Source organism: Galeopterus variegatus, unplaced genomic scaffold (assembly GCF_000696425.1).
Source record: "Galeopterus variegatus unplaced genomic scaffold, G_variegatus-3.0.2 Scaffold6715, whole genome shotgun sequence".
In the NCBI taxonomy this organism is placed as follows: Eukaryota; Metazoa; Chordata; class Mammalia; order Dermoptera; family Cynocephalidae; genus Galeopterus; species Galeopterus variegatus.
In genome coordinates this window covers 3,933-26,597 of record NW_007732826.1, presented here as the reverse complement: position 1 = coordinate 26,597, position 22,665 = coordinate 3,933, and the positions used below count along the sequence as shown (strand labels likewise).

At 44.4% G+C, this 22,665-nt stretch overlaps 1 protein-coding gene, 2 long non-coding RNA genes and 1 other non-coding gene across 4 annotated transcripts in view; 1 reads left to right on the top strand and 3 right to left on the bottom strand.

Moving 5' to 3' along the window:
- Window positions 1–9,731, top strand: part of LIMD1 (LIM domains containing 1) — a 67,854-nt gene extending 58,123 nt beyond the window's left edge. The window contains exons 4-8 of the mRNA XM_008591169.1: window positions 1,593–1,655; window positions 6,878–7,008; window positions 7,643–7,694; window positions 8,223–8,291; window positions 9,575–9,731. Of these exons, the coding sequence (XP_008589391.1) occupies window positions 1,593–1,655; window positions 6,878–7,008; window positions 7,643–7,694; window positions 8,223–8,291; window positions 9,575–9,712 (453 nt within the window). The 3' untranslated portion in view covers window positions 9,713–9,731. The remainder of the gene's footprint in view (window positions 1–1,592; window positions 1,656–6,877; window positions 7,009–7,642; window positions 7,695–8,222; window positions 8,292–9,574) is intronic.
- A 3-nt stretch (window positions 9,732–9,734) lies between these two features.
- LOC103606591 lies at window positions 9,735–13,589 on the bottom strand. Its single transcript, XR_551902.1, has 3 exons — window positions 12,470–13,589; window positions 11,682–12,349; window positions 9,735–11,477 (listed from the first exon to the last, which is right to left on the bottom strand). It is a non-coding gene; the product is annotated as an uncharacterized LOC103606591 (long non-coding RNA).
- A 3,843-nt stretch (window positions 13,590–17,432) lies between these two features.
- Window positions 17,433–18,796, bottom strand: LOC103606588. The gene is made up of 2 exons (XR_551901.1): window positions 18,539–18,796; window positions 17,433–18,154 (listed from the first exon to the last, which is right to left on the bottom strand). It is a non-coding gene; the product is annotated as an uncharacterized LOC103606588 (long non-coding RNA).
- TRNAR-ACG lies at window positions 18,754–18,826 on the bottom strand. Its single transcript has one exon. It is a non-coding gene; the product is annotated as a tRNA-Arg (tRNA).
- Between the last annotated feature and the right edge of the window lie 3,839 nt (window positions 18,827–22,665).

The following is a 22,665-nucleotide window of genomic DNA, read 5'->3' as shown; positions in this document are numbered from 1 at the left end:
TCCTGGAGTCTCATTGGCTCCTGTTGGGTCACATGCCCACCTCTGGACAAAATCATTGGTGCTGATTCTGATTGGCCAGGTCTGAGTCAGTGCCCAGCCTTGGCGCCAGCCTGAGTCAACCCCACAGGAATCATGGGAACCACAGGGTGGGAGTGTGGGAGCTGGACCCCAAATGAAGGTAAAGAACTGTCAACCCTAGAGTGGGGGTTGGGCTGGGCAGCAGAAATCTCCATGACATGGGGTAGAGTTGCAGAAAGTTTCACTTTTCTTTTTTTCCACCTTCCTTTCCATTACGTTCGTCCCCACCCCATTAGGTTGTGTTTGTAGTACCTAAACTCCTAGTATTTTACAGTGTGTAGTATCAAGTACATTTTCTGAAGAGTTTGTCATTTCTTTAAGACTCTGTGTGTGTGTGTGTGTGTGTGTGTGTGTGTGTGTGTGTGTGTGTATTAGTCCACTTCTGTTGCTTGTAACAAAATACTTGGAACTGGGTGATTTATAAGAAAACAAAATTTATTGCTTACAGTTTCAGATGTTAGGAAGTCCAAAGTCCAGAGAACACATCTGGTGAGTCTTCTTTGGCGGTGGCTTTACAGCAGTGCAGGGGTCTCATACGGCAGATGGTGGAGCAGAGAGAGAGAGAGACTCTCATGCACTCTCCTTTTAAAGCCCTCAGAACCATGCCCCTGACCACCATTATTAATCTATTCACTACAGTATGGTCCTGCAGTCTAATCACCTCTTCAAGGCTCACCTTCAATTACCATAATAGGACTACCCACCCTCAACAGTTACAGTGGGAATTAAGCTTCTAATATATGAACTTTGGGGACACAGTTCAATCGATCCACAGCTGTGTGTGTGTGTGTGTGTGTGTGTGTGTGTGTGTGTGTGTGTGTAAGGTAAAGTAGCTAATACTTATCAAGTTTCTTTGAAGCTAACTGTAAAAAGCATTAGCTTTTAACCAGAACCAGGCTTGAATTTTAATCCTGTCCTTACCCTTTTTAGGCTGTGTTACCTCGAGAAGTTCCTTTAAACTCTCTGAGCTCCCCTTTGCTTCCATTTGAAAGATGAAGATGATAATACATACCTTGCAGGATTGTTTTAAGGATTAGAGCTGTGGCCTCAAACTTGAACATGCGTCAGAGTCCCCTGACGCGCTTGTGAAAACACAGATTGCTGGGCCACACCCCCTGAGTTTCCAATTCCGTAGGTCTGGGGTATGGTCCAAGAATTTGCATTTCTTATCTTACAAATTTCCAGGTGATGCCAGGGAATCCCTGTTTGGGAACCACTTCTAGATTGAGGATTAAAGCTTCTCAAGCTATAGTCTCTTACATCAAACCTGGCACATTTTGGGTGCCCAGATACAGTCATTGCTAGGGCAAGTGGTATTAGTATTTGTAATGGCTTTTGTGGCAAGGATATTCTATGACCCAGCATACACCTCTCTTGTCCTCAGGGGATATGACAGATACCTGCACAGAGTGACACGTCTTTCTGAGAAATTCCTTATAATCTTTGTGACTGGCAGGGAAGTGGTTGATTCATCTGCTGGCCCGGGTTTAACTTTTTTTCTCTTTTCTCTGCAGTACTCTGGTTTCCAGCAGTCTGCTGACAGGTGTTTTCTTTGTGGACATCTGATCATGGACATGGTGAGTAGAGCCAGCCAAATAAGATAATAGCATCTTGAGAGGAGGAGACATTCAGAGAAAAGAGAAATTAATAATTGAGAAGAGTGTTCCCTATCTTGATCTGTGGTTACAGATGATTTTATTAAAAGAAGTCCCTGTGCAGTTCAGCTTGCTGGCACTAATAGAACCCTCCTTGTTAGTTTTTTTTATTGGTATTAGCATCTTAAAGAAAAATTTCTGTCTCAATTTCCAAAACATTAAGTATGGATAGTTATGACCTACATAGACAAAAGCTCATCTTGAGAGGAGGAGACATTCAGAGAAAAGAGAAATTAATAATTGAGAAGAGTGTTCCCTATCTTGATCTGTGGTTACAGATGATTTTATTAAAAGAAGTCCCTGTGCAGTTCAGCTTGCTGGCACTAATAGAACCCTCCTTGTTAGTTTTTTTATTGGTATTAGCATCTTTATTTTATTTTTTTAAAATTATTTGGCAGCTGCCTGGTGTGGGAATCTGAACCCATGACCTTGGGGTTATAAGGCTACACTCGAACCAATTGAGCTAACCAGCCAGTCCCCTTGGTGGTAGCATCTTTAACCATCCAGACTGCATGATGTCATGTTTCTGATAATGCTCTCTCCTCCTCTGGGATGTTTGGATCACACTGGCCTCCCTCTGATTTCTCTGTGATCCTTGTGTCATGCCAAGGGAGGTGCCAAATGCAGCCTGTTTTTACTGCGGAAATCTCAGCTACCTTGGAGTAGAGTGCAGAAAGTTAGATGAACATCGTTGTTTCTGCACTCCCACCCCATGTTCGGGCCGGCTCAAGCCATTGCTAAGATGGGTTTTTGTGGCCTGTCATTAAGTCCCGAGACAGCAGAATAAAGACCAAATTTTATACATCCCATTCCTTGCTCAGCCACTGGCCTCAGCATCTTTATCTCTTCAGTGGAGACAACTTTTCCTTATAGAGTTAGGTTGTGAAGTTAATGAATACAGGGATTAAATCGTTCACCACCAGAAACAAACTTTTAAGAATATTTTTATTATACTGGTCAGAGAAAATGATTATATAACATACTTTTAGTTGGAAATAGTTAAATCCGTCTTTAAGCTGACCCATTAATTCCATTGTGGAAAAGAGAATTGCTAATCATTGCTATTTTTTTCTTTTACCTTTTTATTGAGAAATAACTTATAGAGTAAAAGGTGAAAATCTTAAGTATACAGCTGAATGAAGTTTTACATGTGCATATACCCATGTAACTACCACCCAGATCAAGATGTAGAACATTTCCTCCCACTCAAGACCCCCCTCCCACAAATGCAACCACTATTCCAACTTGTATTGCCACAGATTCATTTTGCTGGTTCTGAAACTTCATATAAATGCAGTCATATAATATAGACTCTTTTGGGTCTGCCTTTTCTCACTTAGAAATATGTGTTTGAGATTCATCCACGTTGTTCCCTGTATTGGTAGTTCATTTATTTTTATTGCTAAGTAGAATTGCACTGAATGGATGTAGCACAGTGTATTCCTTCATTCTCCTGTTGATGGGGGTTTGGGTGGTTTCCAGTTTGGGGCTATTTATGCATAAACCTGTACTCTTGTACGTGTCTTTGATGGACATAAACACTGATTTCTGTTGGTTATATGCTAACATTTATAAAATAACAGTGAACCAGAGCCCTCCCTATTCATGAAGATTACCTGCTGTCATCCAGGCTTTGACAATCCATAGCAGAACTAAGCCCTATGAAGGCTATATCCTCATTAGCAGCCAAGGACTCCCTCCCTGGGAGACTGGCAGGAGCCACATGCCCTCACTCCTACTTTCCCCAAGTGCCTGCCAGACTCTGTAGAGTTCCATTTCTTTAGCCGAATTTGTCCTTGTTTTTAGAGTCCTTCTGACAAACCCACTGCATGTGAGGTCATTGTCTAAATTTATGAGTATGATTATACCCTATTCTTAGTACTGGTTGTCCTAAGACTTCTTCAGATCTCAGGGTATGTCATTTATCTATTGCTGCTTGACAAACCACCCCAAAACTTAGTGGTTTAAGATGAGGGTGATTTATTATTTATTATGATACCATGGATCAGGAATTAGGTCAGGGCTTAGTGGGGTGATTCTTCTGCTCTGTGTGGCATTGGCTGGGGTCACTTACTCAGCTTTGTTCAGCTGGTGGCACAGTTGAACTGGAACGTCCAGGGCAACCTCTTACCCTCCAGGCCTCTCTCCCTATGGCTTCTAATAATTCAGTAGTCTAGTTCAGACTTCCTTACAGTAAGAGAGAGGAAGTGGAAGCTGCTGGTCTTTTTAAGTCCTTGACTTAGAATCTCAGAACATCATTTCTTCCTCATTCTGTTGATCAAAGAAAGTCACAAGGCCAATCCTGATTCCAGGGGAGAGGAAATATTCTCCATTTCTTAATGTGAGGGTTAGCCTGTGCATATACAGGAAGAGAAGGTGTTGATTTTTGGAGATGATCTCTACCATACAGGCTGATGCAAAGTTGAACCTCCAGTCTCAGGTCTTCTCTAGGACTAGAGCACTTTTAGCAAATGTCTGTCTGGTAATGACACCCACTTTTAAAGACATAATTCTTAACTGCTGCCAAGAATTTTAATAATGCACGGAAAGATAAATTCAGATACCACTCGATTCTACAGCAGAACCCAAACTGTCCAATGCTTGGTATAAATTGTCTGTGTCTGCCTTTGTTTATAGAGGGGTATGTGTGGACTTGCAGGTTGAAACTGGGCATATTCCCACATAAAAATATTATTACAGCTAGGCTGAATGCAGCAAAATGGCATCTTTTTCCAACCTTACTTTAGGCACAGCATGGGTTAAATTTATTTAGGAGTCTATTTCTGCCAAGACAGCATTAGTATGGGGGTAAATGTATTCTATGGTCCAAATTGCCAAATGTACTTTGGAAGACCAGCTGATTGTTCTTCCTATTTTGGCAGCTTATTGCAGATTAAGAGGGGCCTCAAAAGTAGTAAAACCCAAGAAGGAATGAGGAAGCTTGAAAGCTGAGCTTTCATAGGAAAGCTAGAATAGCACAAAGTCCTCCTCTTTACTGCTTGGCTGGAGTATGTGCAGCATGGAATTAGCTTCCTGTGGGCTTCCAGTGGAAGGAGCTGGAACAAAGCACATCTTTCCCACGGCTCTCACAATGTGCTGACAAGGCTTTCCTAGATTCTGAGTCCCCTTCCTTCAGCCTGTTTGAAGGCCTTCTGTGTGGCCCCCACTGCTGGATGCTGCCGTTTTGTACATTCTCTGCAGATGAGTGTTTTGGTGTGGCCTTGCTCATGTTGATTCCGTAGTTTAGCTGTTTGTGCTAAATTGCATGGTACAGGTAATTGCAGAAATGAATCTCCTATTGAGTCAGTGAAGATGCTTTCAACTGCAAATTATAGAAAAATTCAGACTTATTTTATTTAATTAATTTATTTATTTTTAACTTTTATTTTTTTCCAAAAATGATTTTAGGAGGCTTAATGTTAAAGACATGTGTATAATAAAACCATATGTAGATAGATAGCTATACATAGATACACATGGAGATATAAATATATACACATATATGGTAGATGGAAATATAAATATAAGAAATATCTATGCTAATATATGTATCTTTTAAATTTTTTATTAGCATATTCATTATTACAAGTCATACTTATTCTGTATGCCCCTTATCCAATCTCTCCCCATCCCCCTCTCCCCCCAGTAATCATAGATTTGTTCTCTCCTTCTGATAGATTAACTGTTTCTCTGTTGATTTGTTGCCTAGATGATCTGTCCAGTACTGAGAGAGGTTTGTTCAGGTCCCCCACTATTATGGTATAGGAGATACTTCTTCTATTACTCTTCTGTTACTCTGGAGTATGCTTTATGGAGAGAGAGGACCTTGCTTTCTTTTCTTTTTTCTTTTTTTTGATTTCTGCAGGTGACTCTCCTTGTGTCAGTGTAGCCAAGTGTCTAGAGTGCCATCTGCATGGTAGTTGTGACTACTGCTATAGCAACTGGCTGCTTTTGTGGCAGTCATAGCAATTGTGGTGGCTATGGTGGACTACCTGCATGGAAATGGTGTTTTTGGTGTGCTCTTTACCTGGTTGCAGCTGGATTTGGCTTCCCCTGGCTCCATGCCTCAGGACCCCTGTGGGGCCCAGATTTATTTTAACTTAAACCAATGATTCTCAAGTTTTAGCATGCCACAAAATCACCTTATTAAAACACCAACTCCTGGGCCTTATCCCCAGAGTTTCTGATTAAGGAGGTTTGGGATGGGGTCTGAGAATGTGCATTTTTAACAAGATCCCAGGTGAAGCTGATGCTGGTCCAGAGACCATACTTTGACTTAATATACTGACTTAATAGGAAGAATATTTTATTTCACCTAATAAGAGTTTGGAGGTGGGCAGTTCCATGGTGAGTTAGTGCTTGTAGACATCACCAAGGATGTCCTTCCTTCTCTTCTCTGTCCTACCTTTCGTGTCTCAGCTCTGTCCTGGTTTCAGGATGGCTCTAGTGGTTTCAAGTATCACATCCAGACCAAATGATGCTGAGAGGAAGAAGGTTTATAGGGATTTCCTTCATTATTTTTAAAAACAACAGCACTAACAAAAGGGCTTTGCTTGTTAGGCTTAGATGTGAGATGATCAGGGGTCAGGTCATGCCAAGAATCAAAGCTGCGTAGAAGGGGCACTCAAGAGGTGGAAGTGAAGAGGGTTTTTTCAAGTTCTGCCATTTCCATGTGGAATTTTCTTAATTTTTTCCATGTACTTGCTGCTTCCCAAATCTGGGATGGATCCTCTTGTGGCCCCACTTTGCCTCGTTTCCTGCTTTTCCATGGTGGGTTTTGGGTGGGATTGGCCCAGCCCTATCCCATCATATCTTTCTGGGAAAGAACTGTGAAAGAGTTTCCTGCTCTGAATGAGGGATTGGAAGGGAGGGCTCTAAATTCCCTCTAGCTTACAGATCTGTGAGAGGCTTAGGAAGTACAGCAGAAGTCCTCTTTGACCTCCTCCTGTTTATACATGTAAATAGATTAGCCTTTCCCACCCCCATCATCTCTTGACCTTCATCCAAGTGAAACTCTGGGATGAGTGCTCCAGGCTGAGGGACATTCATGTGACACTCATGTGACATTCAGCCTGATGTGTTTCTCTCCCTTCCTTCCCTAAAATCCCAACTGAGTCCTGGCCTCTCCTCCTTTACGCCCCCAGATCCTGCAGGCCCTGGGGAAGTCCTACCACCCTGGCTGTTTCCGCTGTGTCATCTGTAATGAGTGTTTGGACGGAGTGCCTTTCACTGTGGACTCAGAGAACAAGATCTACTGTGTCCGAGATTACCACAAGTAAGGAGGGACGGGAGCAGACAGGGACTGCATGTGTAAGCCACGCTGATCCCAGCAGAGCGAAAGGCAGAAGCCAACTGGTGTGTATTTGCTAGCTGCTTGTACCATTCGTCCACAGTCCAGCAAGGGCTTAACAGGTTAGAGTGGTGCAGCGGGGGCCACAGGAGGTCAGCTGATACCAGTGTAGACAGGAACTGGCTAAAGAATCATGTTTGGTGACAAAACAGAACAATAAGCTATAATCAGATTCCTGGCTAGGCCTCAGGAGGAGTCACCAAGCCCTGTGGCTCCAGCGTTACCCCATGCCACAAGGTACCACATCAGTGTTAGTTTCCACCACGCTCAGCTTGCCTGGGCCTGTACTCACCACCGTGAGGAGAGTGAACAAACAGGCCAGTCTCCATCCCTAGTACAGCGAGAGGCAGCTGGATGTCCTTGTTTCATCTGGGGAGCAATCGCAAAGCATGCCGAGGCACATTCTGCAGAGGGAGGCAGGCTGGAGGGACACGCAGGAGAGGATGGGCAGGAGGCACCGTGAGGACGGCTGCACGTAGGCTGCAGGTGCCAGGCTTTTGGGCGTGCCTCCCAGGAGCAAGGCAACGTGCATTTCACTGCTTCTTCGTCTCTCCCCCAGGGTGCTGGCCCCCAAGTGTGCAGCCTGTGGGCTTCCCATCCTGCCACCTGAGGTAAGGTGCTTTTTCAGATGTGCTCCTGGGGTCTGCCTAGACACCAATATCTCCCTGGGGTAATTTACAAAATCCGTGTCCTGTCCTTACATCTTAAAATATGCTAAGATCTCAACTCTGAGATAGCATCCTCACCCTTTCTCATTGGCTTTACCAGCCCAATACCCTTCTTGTGCCTGTTTGTTTCTATAATCAGGTCAGACTCCCTTACTTGATACTAACTCTTAGATCAGAAGATGAGCAGAAAAGCTTGTCTTTTATTCATTGTTTTAAAAATAAATGTCCATGTAAGTCTTATTTTCAGTATTGGCTCTGACATTCCAGACTGTAATAGGACTACTGTCCCTTCTACTTCCTCTCTCATCAGCAAATCTATTCTTTTTCCTGCAAGCACTGATTTTAATCTTCTTCTGAGGCTTCTGACTTGTTATCCCAGGATTCTCTTCCCTCCCCACCTCATGGCATGTGGAACCTGATGGGTCCCCTAACTGGTCTCTTTCATGTGTTCTTGCTTTTCTTTGGTGCCAGGGCTCAGATGAGACCATCCGTGTCGTGTCTATGGACAGAGACTACCACGTGGAGTGTTACCACTGTGAGGTAGGCGCCTCCCTGCCCAGCCCCCAAAGGCCATGGTAAAAGACCAAGAGAAAAGCATCCTGAGTTGACTAGGGCATGAGATGGTCAAAAGATTCTGGCAAGGGTCTTCCCTCCAGAGCTGATGTAGGAAAGGGGATGAAGGCTGGTTTGGAGAGTAGGTAGGAAAAGATGCAGATGCTTGGGGTATTATAAAGGTCTTTACCATTTGTGCACAATTGGAGCTGTCCAGTCCTGAACCTCGCAGCTGCTCTCCCTGAAGTTGCATGGCTAGGAGCGTTGTGTGGAGGGTGGGCTTCAGGTCCTGTGTAAGGGTCAGATTGTCAGGCAGGTGTGTGATCTGGGTGGAGACTCTCTCCCCTCTAGTTTGTAGGCTTTTCTATCTGCCAGGAGCCCCTTTCTCAGCCGAGCCACAGAAATCATGAAGAAACCCCTCTTGAAAACAGATACGTCAGCTGGGTGGTGTGAAGGTGGGTGGGGGCCCATCTGCCCCTACTCTGCCCTTTGTCACCTGCAGGTTGAAGGAGCTGCTAATGCCCCATGACTGTCAGGAAAGCCAGGGGTGGGCCATCACCAGCCCTTGTGAAGGGTGCTCATGGGGTTTCTGCCACAATGAAGTGGATTCACCCGTGAAAGGAGATTAGATTCATTTTGTGACTTTTTGGTGGTGAGAACAGGGGTTGTGCTGACATATAGATTGGTTTCACTGCCAACACTGAAGAAATAGGTGGGAATCATTGGGTGCTGGTCCCCCAAGTGCCCAGAGAAAAAAGTGAAGACTCCACTGTCCTCTCTGCACATTCCCAGCCAGCACTGTCCAGTAGGAACAGAAGAGCCACAGATTCAAGTCATGTGTATCATTTTAAGTTTTCTGGTAGCCACATTTTAAGAGAAGCAGGTGGGAATTAATTATTTTATTCAACCCAATATATCCAAAATGTTACTATTTCAACATCTTATCAATATAAAAAATTATACATGAAATATTCTTACATCCTGTTTTTGTCCTAAGTCTTGGAAATCTGATGTGGGTTTCTGCTGATAGCAGCACATCTTACGTCCTGCTAGCCCCATTTCAAGTGCCCCATAGTGACATGTGGCCAGTGGCTTCTGTATTGGACAGTATAGTCCAGGTCTCCATTGGGCAGGACCGTGTGTTTCTGCACTGGCATTTCCCACCTGTACAGAAACACGCAGCACCCTGTGCTGATCTTGGGGACTGTGCCCTTCACATCAGTCTTGCAGTCTTTTGTTTCACTTCATGGGGCATTTTTGCCTTCCACCAGGACTGTGGACTGGAGCTCAATGATGAAGATGGTCATCGCTGCTACCCGCTGGAGGATCACCTGTTCTGCCACTCCTGCCACGTCAAGAGGCTGGAGAAAGGCCCCTCGCCTGCAGCCCTTCACCAGCACCACTTCTAGCCAGAGCGTCTTGTGGAGCTCACAGCGGGATGAGGAGCCACGGCTGCACAAGGACGAGTCTGCCTGTTACTTCTGGTGGCCCCTCGTGTGGAATTGGGGCGGAGGAAGAGGAGGGGCGGGTGGGCGGGTTCCTGCGTGTATGCGTGGGTGACTTTCCTTTACCAGGGAGGTGGACAGTACCTGTCTGGTACATGTATCTTCTGAGCGCTTTTCTCCATTGCTGCACCCTCATCAGGTTACTCAGGAAGACGCTCCAGCACATGCGTGGCATATGACACAAGGTCACGTTGGTGCAACAGAACAAACCTCCTGTCCCCTCTGGGTCCAGTTCATGCTTCAAAGGGAGAGGTTTGCATTGAACGTATTTCACAGTATCCCCTGAAGAGCCGGTTCAGTTGCTGATACATTCAACCCTTTCCCTTCTTTCAGGAAAAAATATCTGCACTCAAACCCCCTACCTCCTGCCCCTCACACCACATCACAGCATGGTTTAAGGCTTCTTTCCACCCCAGAGCTTCAGTTCTTCTATAGTGTGGTTTCAAATTTTAATTGCATTGTGGCAAGAAAGAAGCTCTATCTAACATGTGCTCTGTATCCTAAGAATTTGCTTAGTAAGCCAGAGCCAGGATTTGAAATGAGAGGGAGCATTCCCTCCTTGTACACCGACAGCGCGCTTTGTACCTCTGCAAATCCTTACTCCCCTAAAGGCAGCTGGGGCCCCAGCGGAGAATTGTCCTGTCTGAGTAAAGTGTGCTTTGGGAGAGCTTGGTGCAGGCACCAGGACTTTTTTGCCCACCTGTTTGTGCTGTTTTTCTCTGGAGCTCTCCAGTCTGTGACTTCGGAGCCGCTCCTGCGAGGCAAGTCTCAGGATTGCATGTGGGGACATTTCTTGAGCCTGTTTTAGTTTATTTAATGATGGGCTTTTTGGAAGTCCTGCTCGCATACTGAGAGCTCCTTATAAACGAAGGGAGTGTTTGTGTGTGTGAGATCTCTAAGCCAGCATGGGAGGGCATGCTTCAGAATAAGTTATTATATTCATTTCATAGGTTTCTGTCTTGCCCAATTCTTGGCAAAGGCATTACGTTTGAAGAAACCAGTATAAGGTACACTGCTTTTGTCTGTTTTTTAAAAATTGCTTCCCTCTACTTTCAATATTCCACACATGAAAAATACCTCACAGAGCCTCACCAAATCACAGATTAAGGAGGAATTCGGCAGTCACTCTGGACTCAGATACCTTCCTCCGTGTGTTAGAAGTCACTGTCTTCACACAGGCCATACTGCAGCAGGTCAGGGCAGTGTGACCTTAACTAAAAGGTCAGCCGGGAATAGATCTGATTGAAATTCCATACTGTTGCCTTATGCATCTCAGCATGCTGGCTTCTCGGGGTGGCATGGGCTAAGGGAGGGCCATGCTGGCAAGATTTCAAGACCACCTCTGCACCAAAGAGGCAAAATATGCCCTGTAAGTCATACTTCTGAGGCCGGAAGTCAATATCCCTTGGTATTTCAATTAGAAGAAGCTGCAAGAAAGAAAAAGACTGGCTGTCATTTGCCCTCTTGGCCTGTAGGGAGGGGCCCATGGCCCTGTCACAGGAGGGCCAGGCTGTCTCACCACTGTCGACCAGGCTGGGACGTGGCAGCTGGCATCTGCACTCCACTGCCTCGCATTCCACCCAGAGCGAGAGGATTGGGCACTGGGGCTGCGGAGCACAGTCGGTGGAGCCCCTGGCTCATGTGAACTCAGACTTTTCACTGGGCCCGCCTCGTATGGGGGAGGGGCCCATGGCCCTGTCACAGGAGGGCCAGGCTGTCTCACCACTGTCGGCCAGGCTGGGACGTGGCAGCTGGCATCTGCACTCCACTGCCTCGCATTCCACCCAGAGCGAGAGGATTGGGCACTGGGGCTGCGGAACACAGTCGGTGGAGCCCCTGGCTCATGTGAACTCAGACTTTTCACTGGGCCCGCCTCGTATGGTAGCCACTGCCTGTAAGAAGCACAGAATTGGTGCAATGGATGGTCTAGTCCATTTTTATGAATTTCATTGGAATACTTTGGTCAGATGTCACTTCAGCTGGGCTGTGTGCCTTCCTCTGTTCCTTTTCACACTCCTGCAAACCCATGGATGCACTGGGTTGGGGAAGTGAATGCTTGGGTTGGGCCTCTCCCTTCCTGTCAAGCATCCAGCTCAGCTTTGGCAAGGCTGGGGGTAAGTGAAGGCAGCCAGTATGTCTTAACCTGTCTTTGCCAGCGTAGGAACACTGGCCTTGCCGACACACCTTTGCTCCACTTTCAAGTCACACAGAGTGAAGAAAATTACGTTGGAGCCACCATCAGAGGTAGCAAGGGTTTGTTTGCAAATTGGGTAATTAGTTAAATATGTGATTAATTTTTAAATGAATTTTTTAAAGTGGGTTCGATGGAGATGATTCAAATACATTTGCAGATATGGTATTTTATGTTGTTGAGAAAGAACAATAAGGGAATTTCCAGATGTTCTAGAAATCCTAGCAGCGGACTTCTCTAGTTGTCAGTTTCCCTGGAGAGGGCACCGGGTAGGAATCTCAAATCAGTTTTGCTTCTCTTCCCTTGCACAAAAGCCATGAAAAGATTTTCACCTACCTGGTATTTTAAATGTTCTATAAATTATTAGCCAAATAGAATTGGAATGGGGTTGTATTTATGGGCAGAAGGAAAACACAAGGAGCTGATAAACCAGGATGAGTAAGTTTATTTTAAGAGTTAAAGCAAAAAATGTTCTATAAATTATTAGCCAAATAGAATTGGAATGGGGTTGTATTTATGGGCACAAGGAAAACACAAGGAGCTGATAAACCAGGATGAGTAAGTTTATTTTAAGAGTTAAAGCAAATAGCTATTCCCGAGCTTCCTGGACAACTCCTGGACTTTAGATAAAACAAGGAGGATTATGGCCTGATTCCAGACTCCAAAGCCAGCCTCCACCCTTCTCCCCTGCCTCATTTTACCCTTTAATTTTTTTCCACCATCTCCTAGTTTGTTTTTTTTTTTCCTCTTCCCCCTAGCTTGGGACATTCAAAAACTGCCTGGGTGGTCTGAGAAGAGCTGATAACTCAGGTTGGTTTGCTACATGAGGCTTCTCTCTCTCTCTCTCACTGATGTTATTCCCCCTATCTTTTGGTAGAGTGGTTCTGTGGTTTATCTCTCACCACACAAGAGCATTCAGTCCTAACTGGGCACATGGCAGCAGGACGGGACTTTCCATTTCTCCGTGTTTAGAGAGTCTTCTGAGCTTCTGCTGTTGAGTACTGGGTGGCTGATGGAATTCTCGAGGAGTTCTGATCACCTTTACCCAGTCATCACCCTGTTTCCATGGGCTTTGGTTATACTTACAAAATGAAAAACAGAAGTGTTAAGATGAGAGAATTATTTAGAATTCATAACCCTTTGCAGTCCTTTAAAGGTGGTTTTGGTGTGCCATTTCCTGTGTGTGTAGAAGTGAGAGGCGTAATGGCTGCTATCCTCGTGCAAAGGAAGTGTGTGACCTGAATCCAACTATTGTTGCTTGATGCCCTTGTCAAAACTGTGCCAGGAAACCAAATTTTTTTGATCTCTCCTTTGTGCCAAGAATCGGTCCTAATTTCCCAGTTACTATTTGAAGTAACTTTTAAAAGTTATTTTAAAAAGTGAGTAAAATACATTAGCTATCTCTTGAGCCCAACAGATGTGGGAAGTCTCCATATAGTGTATGAAAATTCACTGTACAGGGAAACTATTTTCCTTTGTGTCTCTTCTTTTACTATAAAATTATTGAAAATTTTACTGTTACTATAAAAGTATTCAAAGTATTGTGACAATAAAGTTGCATTAATTTGTAGACTATTAAGTTGCTGTCCAACATGATGATGTTTACTGGGTCTTGTGTGTGTGTGGAGTAAGCAGACAGTGCTTTTTCCTACTTGGATTTTAGAGCTCTGGATTTTTAAAGTAACACCTGGATATCAAACCTGAGAAGGATCTGAGGTTAAATAAAGCTAATAAATTAGCGTGCCATGGTTTCATGCATCCTGGCAGAAGTTATGAGACATGTAGGTCAGAGACAAAAGACAGTTTATTATTTACAGCTATAGCAGTGACCAAATTGCCAGCATTTGCACTGGTTCCCTGAGCCCCAGTTCCTACTGGGCCCCATAAAGAAGGCCAGCTGATGCCTGCGTATGCAGTGGGCTGTGTTACAAGAGGAACCCCAAGCCTAAGGGGCAGTAAGCCTGCCTGACTTTTGCTCCAGAGAGAGATACTCTCAATCATCCACAACTGTTCACTACAGAAACATTCTTGAAAAGATAGCTGGAACTAAGGCAGTCGGTGCCTATGCTTACAAGACATAAAATGTGAGAGGCCTTGGAGAGTCATACCCCAAGAATCAGCAGTTTCTTTAAGACTTTTAAGGTCCTGCCACAGTGGTCATCATTTTATCTCTTTCCCTTCTGTGCACATTTTACTGTTTTATTCTTTTGAGGTTATAACCAAAAAATCCCAGAAGTGAGCAGCCCTTTAGGTCTGAGGCAACCAGCCACGTGCAGGAAGGTGGAACTTGCGGGGTAATAGGGCCTAGTGTGTGGTTAGAGCCCTGGGGGTGGGGAGATGGTGTAGCTACTTGCCATTCAGCACTCCATGGGCTTGTTCCATGCTTCACTTTAGTTCACGTGGCTGCCAGGTCTGATGTGCCAAGGCCACGGAAAGCCGAGAGTGACGGTGCTGATTCTAATGGTGTCTTATACCAAAATAAAACATCTTTTTTTCTCTTAGAAGCTAGTCTGACTTTAAAGACATAGGCTGCTGTTTTCTTGTAACCACGATGCTACAAGGGATGAGAATGTAGTTGGGGAAAGAGGTGGTCTGGGGCTGTCTGTGGTAGGCTGTTAAACCGGCTTTCTGGGGAAAAAAATTAAAAGCCTTGATATGGAGTGTTTGCTGATTTCTATGATGTAAACACTCCTGCCATGGCCAATTTAAAGCTACCAATATGACATCCCGGGATCTGGAGTTGGGAAGAGATGACTCAGTCATAAGCAAGCAAGAGCTGACCTCTGGCATCTGGGTCATTTGGGGCTGAAGCAGTGGGGAAATATGGTCTGGTTCTAAGCTCCATGATTGAAGCAGGAGCAACAGTGATATCTGACATTTATTGTGTGCTCACCATGTACCAGATGTTCTAAGGACCACATATTCTTCATCACCCCTCATTTTACAGACAACGGAGACACAGAAGGGTGAAGTAACTTTTCAAACAGTAGGTACTCAGAAAATAGAGCTGGAATTCCCTCCCAGGCTGTCTCATCCAGAGGGGGCTGTCTTGACCACTCTACCACTTTGGCTGCTGGGGGGCAATAATTTTTCCTTCAGTATATTTACTCATTGAAGCTACATAATAGGAAACAAACAAAAACCTTGTCATGAATCTTACCACTGCTCTCTGTTGGAGTTGATTTGGTCCCCTAGTGCTACTATAACAAATTACTACAAACTTGGTGGCTTAAAATAACACATTTATTATGTAGTTCTGTGTCTAAAGGGCTAAAATCAAGGTTGTCAGAAGAGCCACATTCTTTCCAGAGGTGCTAGGGGAACGTCCATTCCTTGCCCCTTTTCATCTTCCAGAGGCTGCCCACATTCCTTGGCTAGTGGCTGCATCATTCTCACTCTGCTTCTGTTGTCACACCTCTCTGACCCTCCTGCTGCCTTCATATAAGGACCCTTGTGATTACATTAGGCCCATTCAGATAACCCAGAATAACCTCCCCATCTTGTGATCCTTAATCACATCTGCAAAGCCCCTCTTGTCTTGTAGAATCAGATTTTCATAGGTTCTAGGGAATAGGACATCTTTGGCGGGGCAGGGGAGGTGCTTTATTCAGTCTACCACAGACTCCAACAAACTTTTTTTGGGGTGGCAATGAAAGAATATCCCTCGGATATTAGGTGTCTTTTCTTCAAGCATTGCTAAAAGGGGGAGGTGCTTTATTCAGTCTACCACAGACTCCAACAAACTTTTTTGGGGGTGGCAATGAAAGAATATCCCTCGGATATTAGGTGTCTTTTCTTCAAGCATTGCTAAAAGTGGGGTTTGCATTTTCCTTGGATTGAAAACAAATGCTTCGTACATAAAAGAGATTGGAACCTCCAACTCTGGCTATAAAAAAAAATCAGAGTACGTCATACCCTGTGGGAGAAAAAGAAGCCAGAGAGGTCTGGCCCAGGAGACATTCCCAGGTATGTGACAGCCCCAGATGTATGATACTTCCAGAAGCCCTGCTTATGTGGAGACCCCCCAGGTACATAAGGCGGCCTGAGGCACTGCCACCATTTGTTTATATGCATGTCCTTCCAACCGATCCAAGTCCTTAGGGACAGCATCTGTGGGTCCTGCATTGCCCATGGGACCTGGCCCACAGCAGGCCCATGACAGAGTGGAAAGTGAGAGAACACACTCAGTCTAGAGACTCACAACAGACAAAATGGATCAAAGGTCTGCAAGTCGGAGCCAGACATAAAAGTGGGCTATACAGATCATTTGGATAGTGCTAACAAGCTTCATCTGCAGCTTGGACTGTCTCTATGGGAAGACTCTGGCAGATTTTGTAAAAAATTATATTTTTATTTACATAAGTAACAATTTCACTATAGGAAAAATGGCTCAAGATATCAATATTACTCCTCCTTGGGTGATTTCTTATCCTGAATTTGCCTGCCTTAAAATCTGATTCTGGCTTGTTTGGCCTTTAAAGCCCCAGAATGCCTGTTTCTGCCTGGATTACTATTGTTTTTTAGTCTAAGGCCTTTGTTCACAAGCCCTGGTTTATATTCCCCAACTAGTGAAGAAAGGCTAAACTTTGCATCTCTTAGTTGCTTCTGCATGGTGACATGTTCATAGAGCCAGGGTGGGAGCTCTCTGCAGGGTGGTGGCTATTTAACTGGAAGCATTGATTTACTGAAGGCTTATGAGACAGGCTGCAACTTAAACCCCCATCTCATTAGAAGGGGCAAGAGCCCGGAGCTGGTAAGTAGAAGCATCAACAGGACTAGAGATGTCATCTTCTGATTGCTAATTAGCAGGGGTTAGGCAGTGAGTCGTATATGTGACCGTCATCCATGCCCAGACAGGGAATTGGTCCTGAGCCCACTCATGTGGTACCCTCTGGGGTACAGTAAGCACAGAGGACAGGGCGGCTTAGGGGTCAAGAGACCAGACTCAGGCTTCACCACTTAATTGCTCAATAACCTTAAGCAAATTTAGTTCCCTCATCTGTAAAATGGTGACAAGAACTGAATTTATCTTAGATTGTTGTAGGATTGATCGAATTCATCCAAGTAAAGGACTTAGAGCAGTACCTGGCATGAAGAAATTGTGTAATAAACGTGACAGGTTTTAAGACTGCATTGATCTTTATATTGGGATGATCGACAAGATAAATTACAAATAAATGGAAAAAACAATACAAACACAAAACAGTTTGAAAAAAGCACATATGTAATAGGAAAAAACAAAATATTAGCAAATCTGAGTACATAAAAGTGAAAAATACTCTAGGTTAAAAAATATTACAAGGAAAAGGTAAACGATAAACTGGAAAAAGATTGGAATGTATTTGATAGCCAAGAGTTAACATCCTTAATATACTAAAAAGCCAAATTTGTAAGAAAAAAAATTGATAGATCAAGAAAAAATATAGACATCCATTTTTCAATTATAAAACTGGCAAAGAAGTTATAATTAAATTTATAATATCCAGTGTTGGTTAGCATGCGTGGAAACAGATGCTAATCAGAAAATGTGTATTGGTTTAATTTTTTGGAAGGCAATTTGAAAATATGTACCAAATGTCTTAAAAATGTTCACAAAATGGACCTTAAAGATGTCCACCTGGTCATTCCACATCTAGAAACTTATAAGACAGAAATAATTCAACACAGCATCATTTTTAAAAAGTGTTAAACTGGCAACAACCCAATTTCCAACATAAGGATTATGGTTAACATATCCAGTTCTCTTATAGAATATCTTCAAAGAATATTTAATGACCTTAAATCTCAGACGAAAATCTAAAGGAGATAAAATGAGAACATAAACCCATTCCTGGTACAACTCCAATTTGGAAAAATACATATGTAAGTATATCCACATTAAAAAGTGTGGAAGAAAAAAAGTCTATAAGGAAAAAAATTATAATGCTCATAGTAATGATCTCGGGATGGAAGTTCGCGTTATTTTTATTCTCCATAATTTTCTGTATTTTACAAATTTCCTATAATTTCCTTGGGGGAGAAAAACATTACATTGAATAAATTAATTGATCGACTGAGCCATTAATGGACAGTGTCCGATGACTCAAAATTCCCCGGGTTCGAGTCCCCTGTCGGCCGCAGACTTTCAGGCCTTCTCAGGTCTCCGAGCTGGGCACCTGTTAAAATGAGGTACACTATAGTACATCACCTGGCGTCGTCTTACTGTAAAAGTACCCATGTTTTAAGGTTTCCCGATGGAATTTGGGGGCCCGGTTGGCTTCGGAGCCGGAGGTCAAAAAGGCCCAGGCCCGCGCACTTCGCGGGCCCCACCACCGCGGCCGCGCTGCCGCGTTTCCTTCCCGTGGCGGGGCAGGCCCCGAGCCCTCCCCGCCCCGTCTGGGTCAACTGGCACACGCCGCTTCTCTCGTCAGTACGCGGGTTCCTGCTCCACGGAGAAGGCCAGGACTGCTGCCTGAATGCGCTCTGCGTCATCGGGTGGTTAACCGCCGGCCACAGCACGCCCCCCACTGCCGCCTTCCCAGGTGTTTTCCTAAATGTACCACATTTACAGAGTCTTCTCGTGGGCATGATTAAGAATTGGGCACTTCGCAATTTGCACAGCATCTCGGACAGCTCCGGGTTCCAAACACAGCTTAAAAGACGACACTTGGGGCAGAGTAGCATTAAAATTCGTGGTATCTAATCACAGTCTAGCCATGATCCTTTCCAAGGAGGTCTTGTTATGTCCAACCGGAAGGTGGCAAAACGTACACCGCGAGCCAGCCAGGAGTCGAACCTAGAATCTTCTGATCCGTAGTCAGACGCGTTATCCATTGCGCCACTGGCCCCGTGCTATCATGCCCACACTGCGATGGCTCATCACCCTTGCGCAGTTTCCACACGCTTCCGGACACCAACACGCAGTTTCTGCCCCTGCGCCGGTCGTCGTGGCGCCGGCGCACAGTCCCTGGTGCTCCGCCTCTCTGCCGCAGACGCGGCCCACCAATCCGCAGCCGTGACGTCACGGCGCTCTTCAGCGCGCTCCGACCCTCCGCGTCCGACGGCGCCTCTCGCATTCTCTAGCTCGTGCACTAGTTTGTCCACGGCCGCCTCCCGTTCGCTCCCGTTCTCTCCTGCGGGGCGGGGAGAGGGGTGGGCCGAGGCCAGACGCTGCGGCCACCGTGCCAGAGTGACCGGTAGCGCAGTAGCGGAGGTGGCCGGGGGGACGGAAAGAGGAGAAAGGAGGTTGTGGTGCAGGATGGCGGCGACGACGTATGAGCGGCTGAAGCTGTGAGTCCCGGGGGCCGGAGGCCGTTGACAGAAAGGGCCTGAGGGCCGGCAGGTGCGGGCCACCGGCCTCGGGGAGGGTTCCTGAGTCCCGGGGCGGCGGGTCGAGTGTGTGAACCCTCGAACTTCCCGTCTTCCTTTCCCGGCGCTGTCGCCCCAAGGCCCCGTCGGAGTAGCCACAGGCCCAGGGACGACGGTGTCACCGGCCTTCCTCCCCCCGGCTTGGTCTCTACGCCCCCGGCGGGGGAGCGGAGCTGCAGACTGGCTTCCAGGGAGCCGGGGTCAGCGGCGTGATGCAGCCCTTCAGGGCACGCTCCTCCCCTCTAGTTTTTGGAAAGGTGCCGCTAAATTTATTCTCAAAGCTTAGCAGAGAAAAAGAGAAGTTTTCTCTTATTTAATGGATCCATAGCAGCACTTTAGGCTTTACACACAAATCAACAAACCTTTCTCTTGGTTACACTGTATCTGGGCATGGAAGCCTGCATCACCAGACCTTAGGGTGCAGAAGAAATTTGAAGTACAGTCAGTACTCTCAAGGTTCTGAAGGAATTTACTTCGGTTTAAATTTTGTACAGGTCCCGCGTAAAGCAGGTTCTTACGTCTCTGTTGACAGCCAGAGGCTAGTGTGTAGAATTTTGGTACTGAAAATGAACTTCTTGGTAAATCCAAGTTCTTGAACTTTTGAGAGATAGGCTCTGGTTGTTAGAATTGTAAAGGACGTGTTTGTAAGGCCTTTGGCCTGTCCCGGATAAATAACAACATGAATTCATTTCCCTTAGTATTACATCAGCATCTCCATTTTTCTCATCTGTGAATAACTTTGTTTTACCTACTTTGTATTTAATGTGAAATAACCTCTAAGTAGTCTGAAAATCTGGTGGCCATATCTGAGAGTGTCTTTGGCAGCAGAAGTTAATGTAATTTGGGGGAAGCTTATCTATCCCTATGTAAGTTAAAATATCTTGGTACTTAGGCATATAGGCATCACATTTCCTTTGCAGGGAAATGACATCAAAATGTGGCTTTTGCACTTCTTACACTCCCGAGAACCTCAATCATTAATAACACTGAAAGTTTCAGTGTAAAGTTACGGGTGCAAAATTTGGGAGAGAAGTCGCGTATACCTCACATGATATATTTTGCAAAAAAAAAGGTAACTTTTTCTACAGTTCACCCCTTTTGCCACTTCTGTTTGCTGTAATTCTCTTTGAAAACTCCAGTTACACACTTCCCTCCACATTTTCCTCTTCAACTTTCCTTATTCTCCCCCCAGTTCCCCTTTGCAAGGTGTTCACCGTGTTGGTGAAAGAGTTGAAGTCTCTCTGGCTAGGTTGCCACTGCATGTGTGCTCTGCTGGCTAATTAGGTTATTGTTGTCTATGTGATAGGCACTAAGGGTTTAATGTGATTCTACACCAGATCTCAAGTGTGTTTAAGCAGTATGGAGTCTTGGCTTGATGTAGCTCAGAGTTAGGTTACAGGATGCAGTTGAATTTTCCTGTGGCAAAAATTGAATAGGATGGAGAACTGAGAATCACAATGATTGTTTTTGAGCTACCAAAGCACTAAAATTTCAACAGTTCAGACTTCAAAACAAACAACCTTCTATATCCATAAAACTGAAAGGAAATTTGGCCCTTAAGTGGTGAGAATGATGCTTTTGTCTTAATTTTCGTGAGAAGTGGAAACTTTAAATTTGGGAGAAGAAGTAAATCTGTGGTTATGTGAAAGTCATTGTATAATTTGTCAATCCTTAACTTTTTTTTTTCATTGAGACAATGCCTTTTTTTTTTTGGTTTTTGTTTTGCTGGCGAGTACAGGGATCAAACCCTGGGCCTCGGTGCTATAACCCGCCAACTGAAAAAACTTTTGAGTGCTTCTGTAAATGTGAAGATACAACTTTTTTGAAACTTTGTTTTTCTTTACCAAGGGGTTTTTGAGTTGGAATCTCTGTTTTTATTCCTTCCTTTTTGGCCCTTCCTGTTCTAAGGCCTGCTGTTCAAGGTTTTTAAATAGGGCCTCTGCCCTAGGAACATTCTTTTTTGGATGCATTTGAAGGTGGAATTGGTTTCTGACCCATATAAGAATTGTTAGGATATAGTAACTATTTTTAATACATGCCTAGAGATGCGTTTTAAGAAAGATTCATACAAAAGAGATAGTTTGATTATTTTATTACAAAAGTATTGCTATAGGATTTATTTTAATGTTGAAATGCTTGGGATTTTAAATAATAATTTGTTCTACATTATGCCATACTTTTTCTCCAGTCCATCTCTGCCCTGCTAAAGTTCACCTTCCTAATGCTCTGGTTTCATTCTCTACTTCCCTGTTTACAATTTTTAATTCCATCTTATTAACCCATAAGGTCAAGGTCACATTTTTTAGCCATCTATATAGTCTAGTCTCTTCATAATCTATTCCCTAACTTTATTTCCTATAACTGCCCAGTGCTTTTTTTCCCCATTCTGCCAGAATTGGCTCACCCAATTTTGGCTTCAAACTTGGTCTTATTTATTTAGATCCTTCTACCCAGAATGCCTTCTTTTTTCTTATCTCCTCTCTTTAGCTGATCACAATCATAGTAGAGCCAAGAGGTCTCAGGCTTTTTAAAGTCAGAACAGACTTGGGTTTACCACATCTTAACCTTGCTACTTGCTTTGTGTCCCGGGCATGGAACTTAACCTCTCTGAATCAGGTTTTATGTTTTGTTTTGTTTTTTGTCTGGTACAGGAGTCCAAATACTTGACCTTGGTGGTGTTAAACCACACTCTAACTAACTGAACTAACCGACCAGCCCCGAATTGGTTTTTCACCTGTAAAATGAGAATGTTAGTACTTCATAGGATTATTCTAAGGTTTGAAAGAGAGTGTAGATGAAGTACCTGGTGTACCCCACAGATACCTTCCCTGAGGAAGCCTTTTCTTTCCACATCTTTTCCCTTCACTGAGCTCCTGTAACAGTCTTTAAAGCCAAACATGAGAAATTACTGTCACAGGGATTAGACACCAAATGTCCATATGATTTACACATTCTGTTTCTTAGGATTTACATACAATGCATTTACTGTCTCATGAACAAGAGGACTGAAAGCTAGAATTATCAATCTATAGTTCTGTTTGAGCCACTAATTTTGCCACCTAGAAATGATGAACTCATTATGTATACTTTGTTCCTTCAACCAGGTTGCATATATCTAGGATGTATTAGAAACACCTTAACATTTATTTCTTCTCTAGTCCTCCTCAGTTCATTGCATAAAGCCTTGTGTAAAGCAGCTCCTCAATGAATCACCTGAGTAAATGAAAGGAACTTTCCACTACAGACCACCTGCCAGCACTTTATAAAGAACATGGTCTGGGATAATTTGCAATGTATTCTTTTGAAGATGTAGCATCTT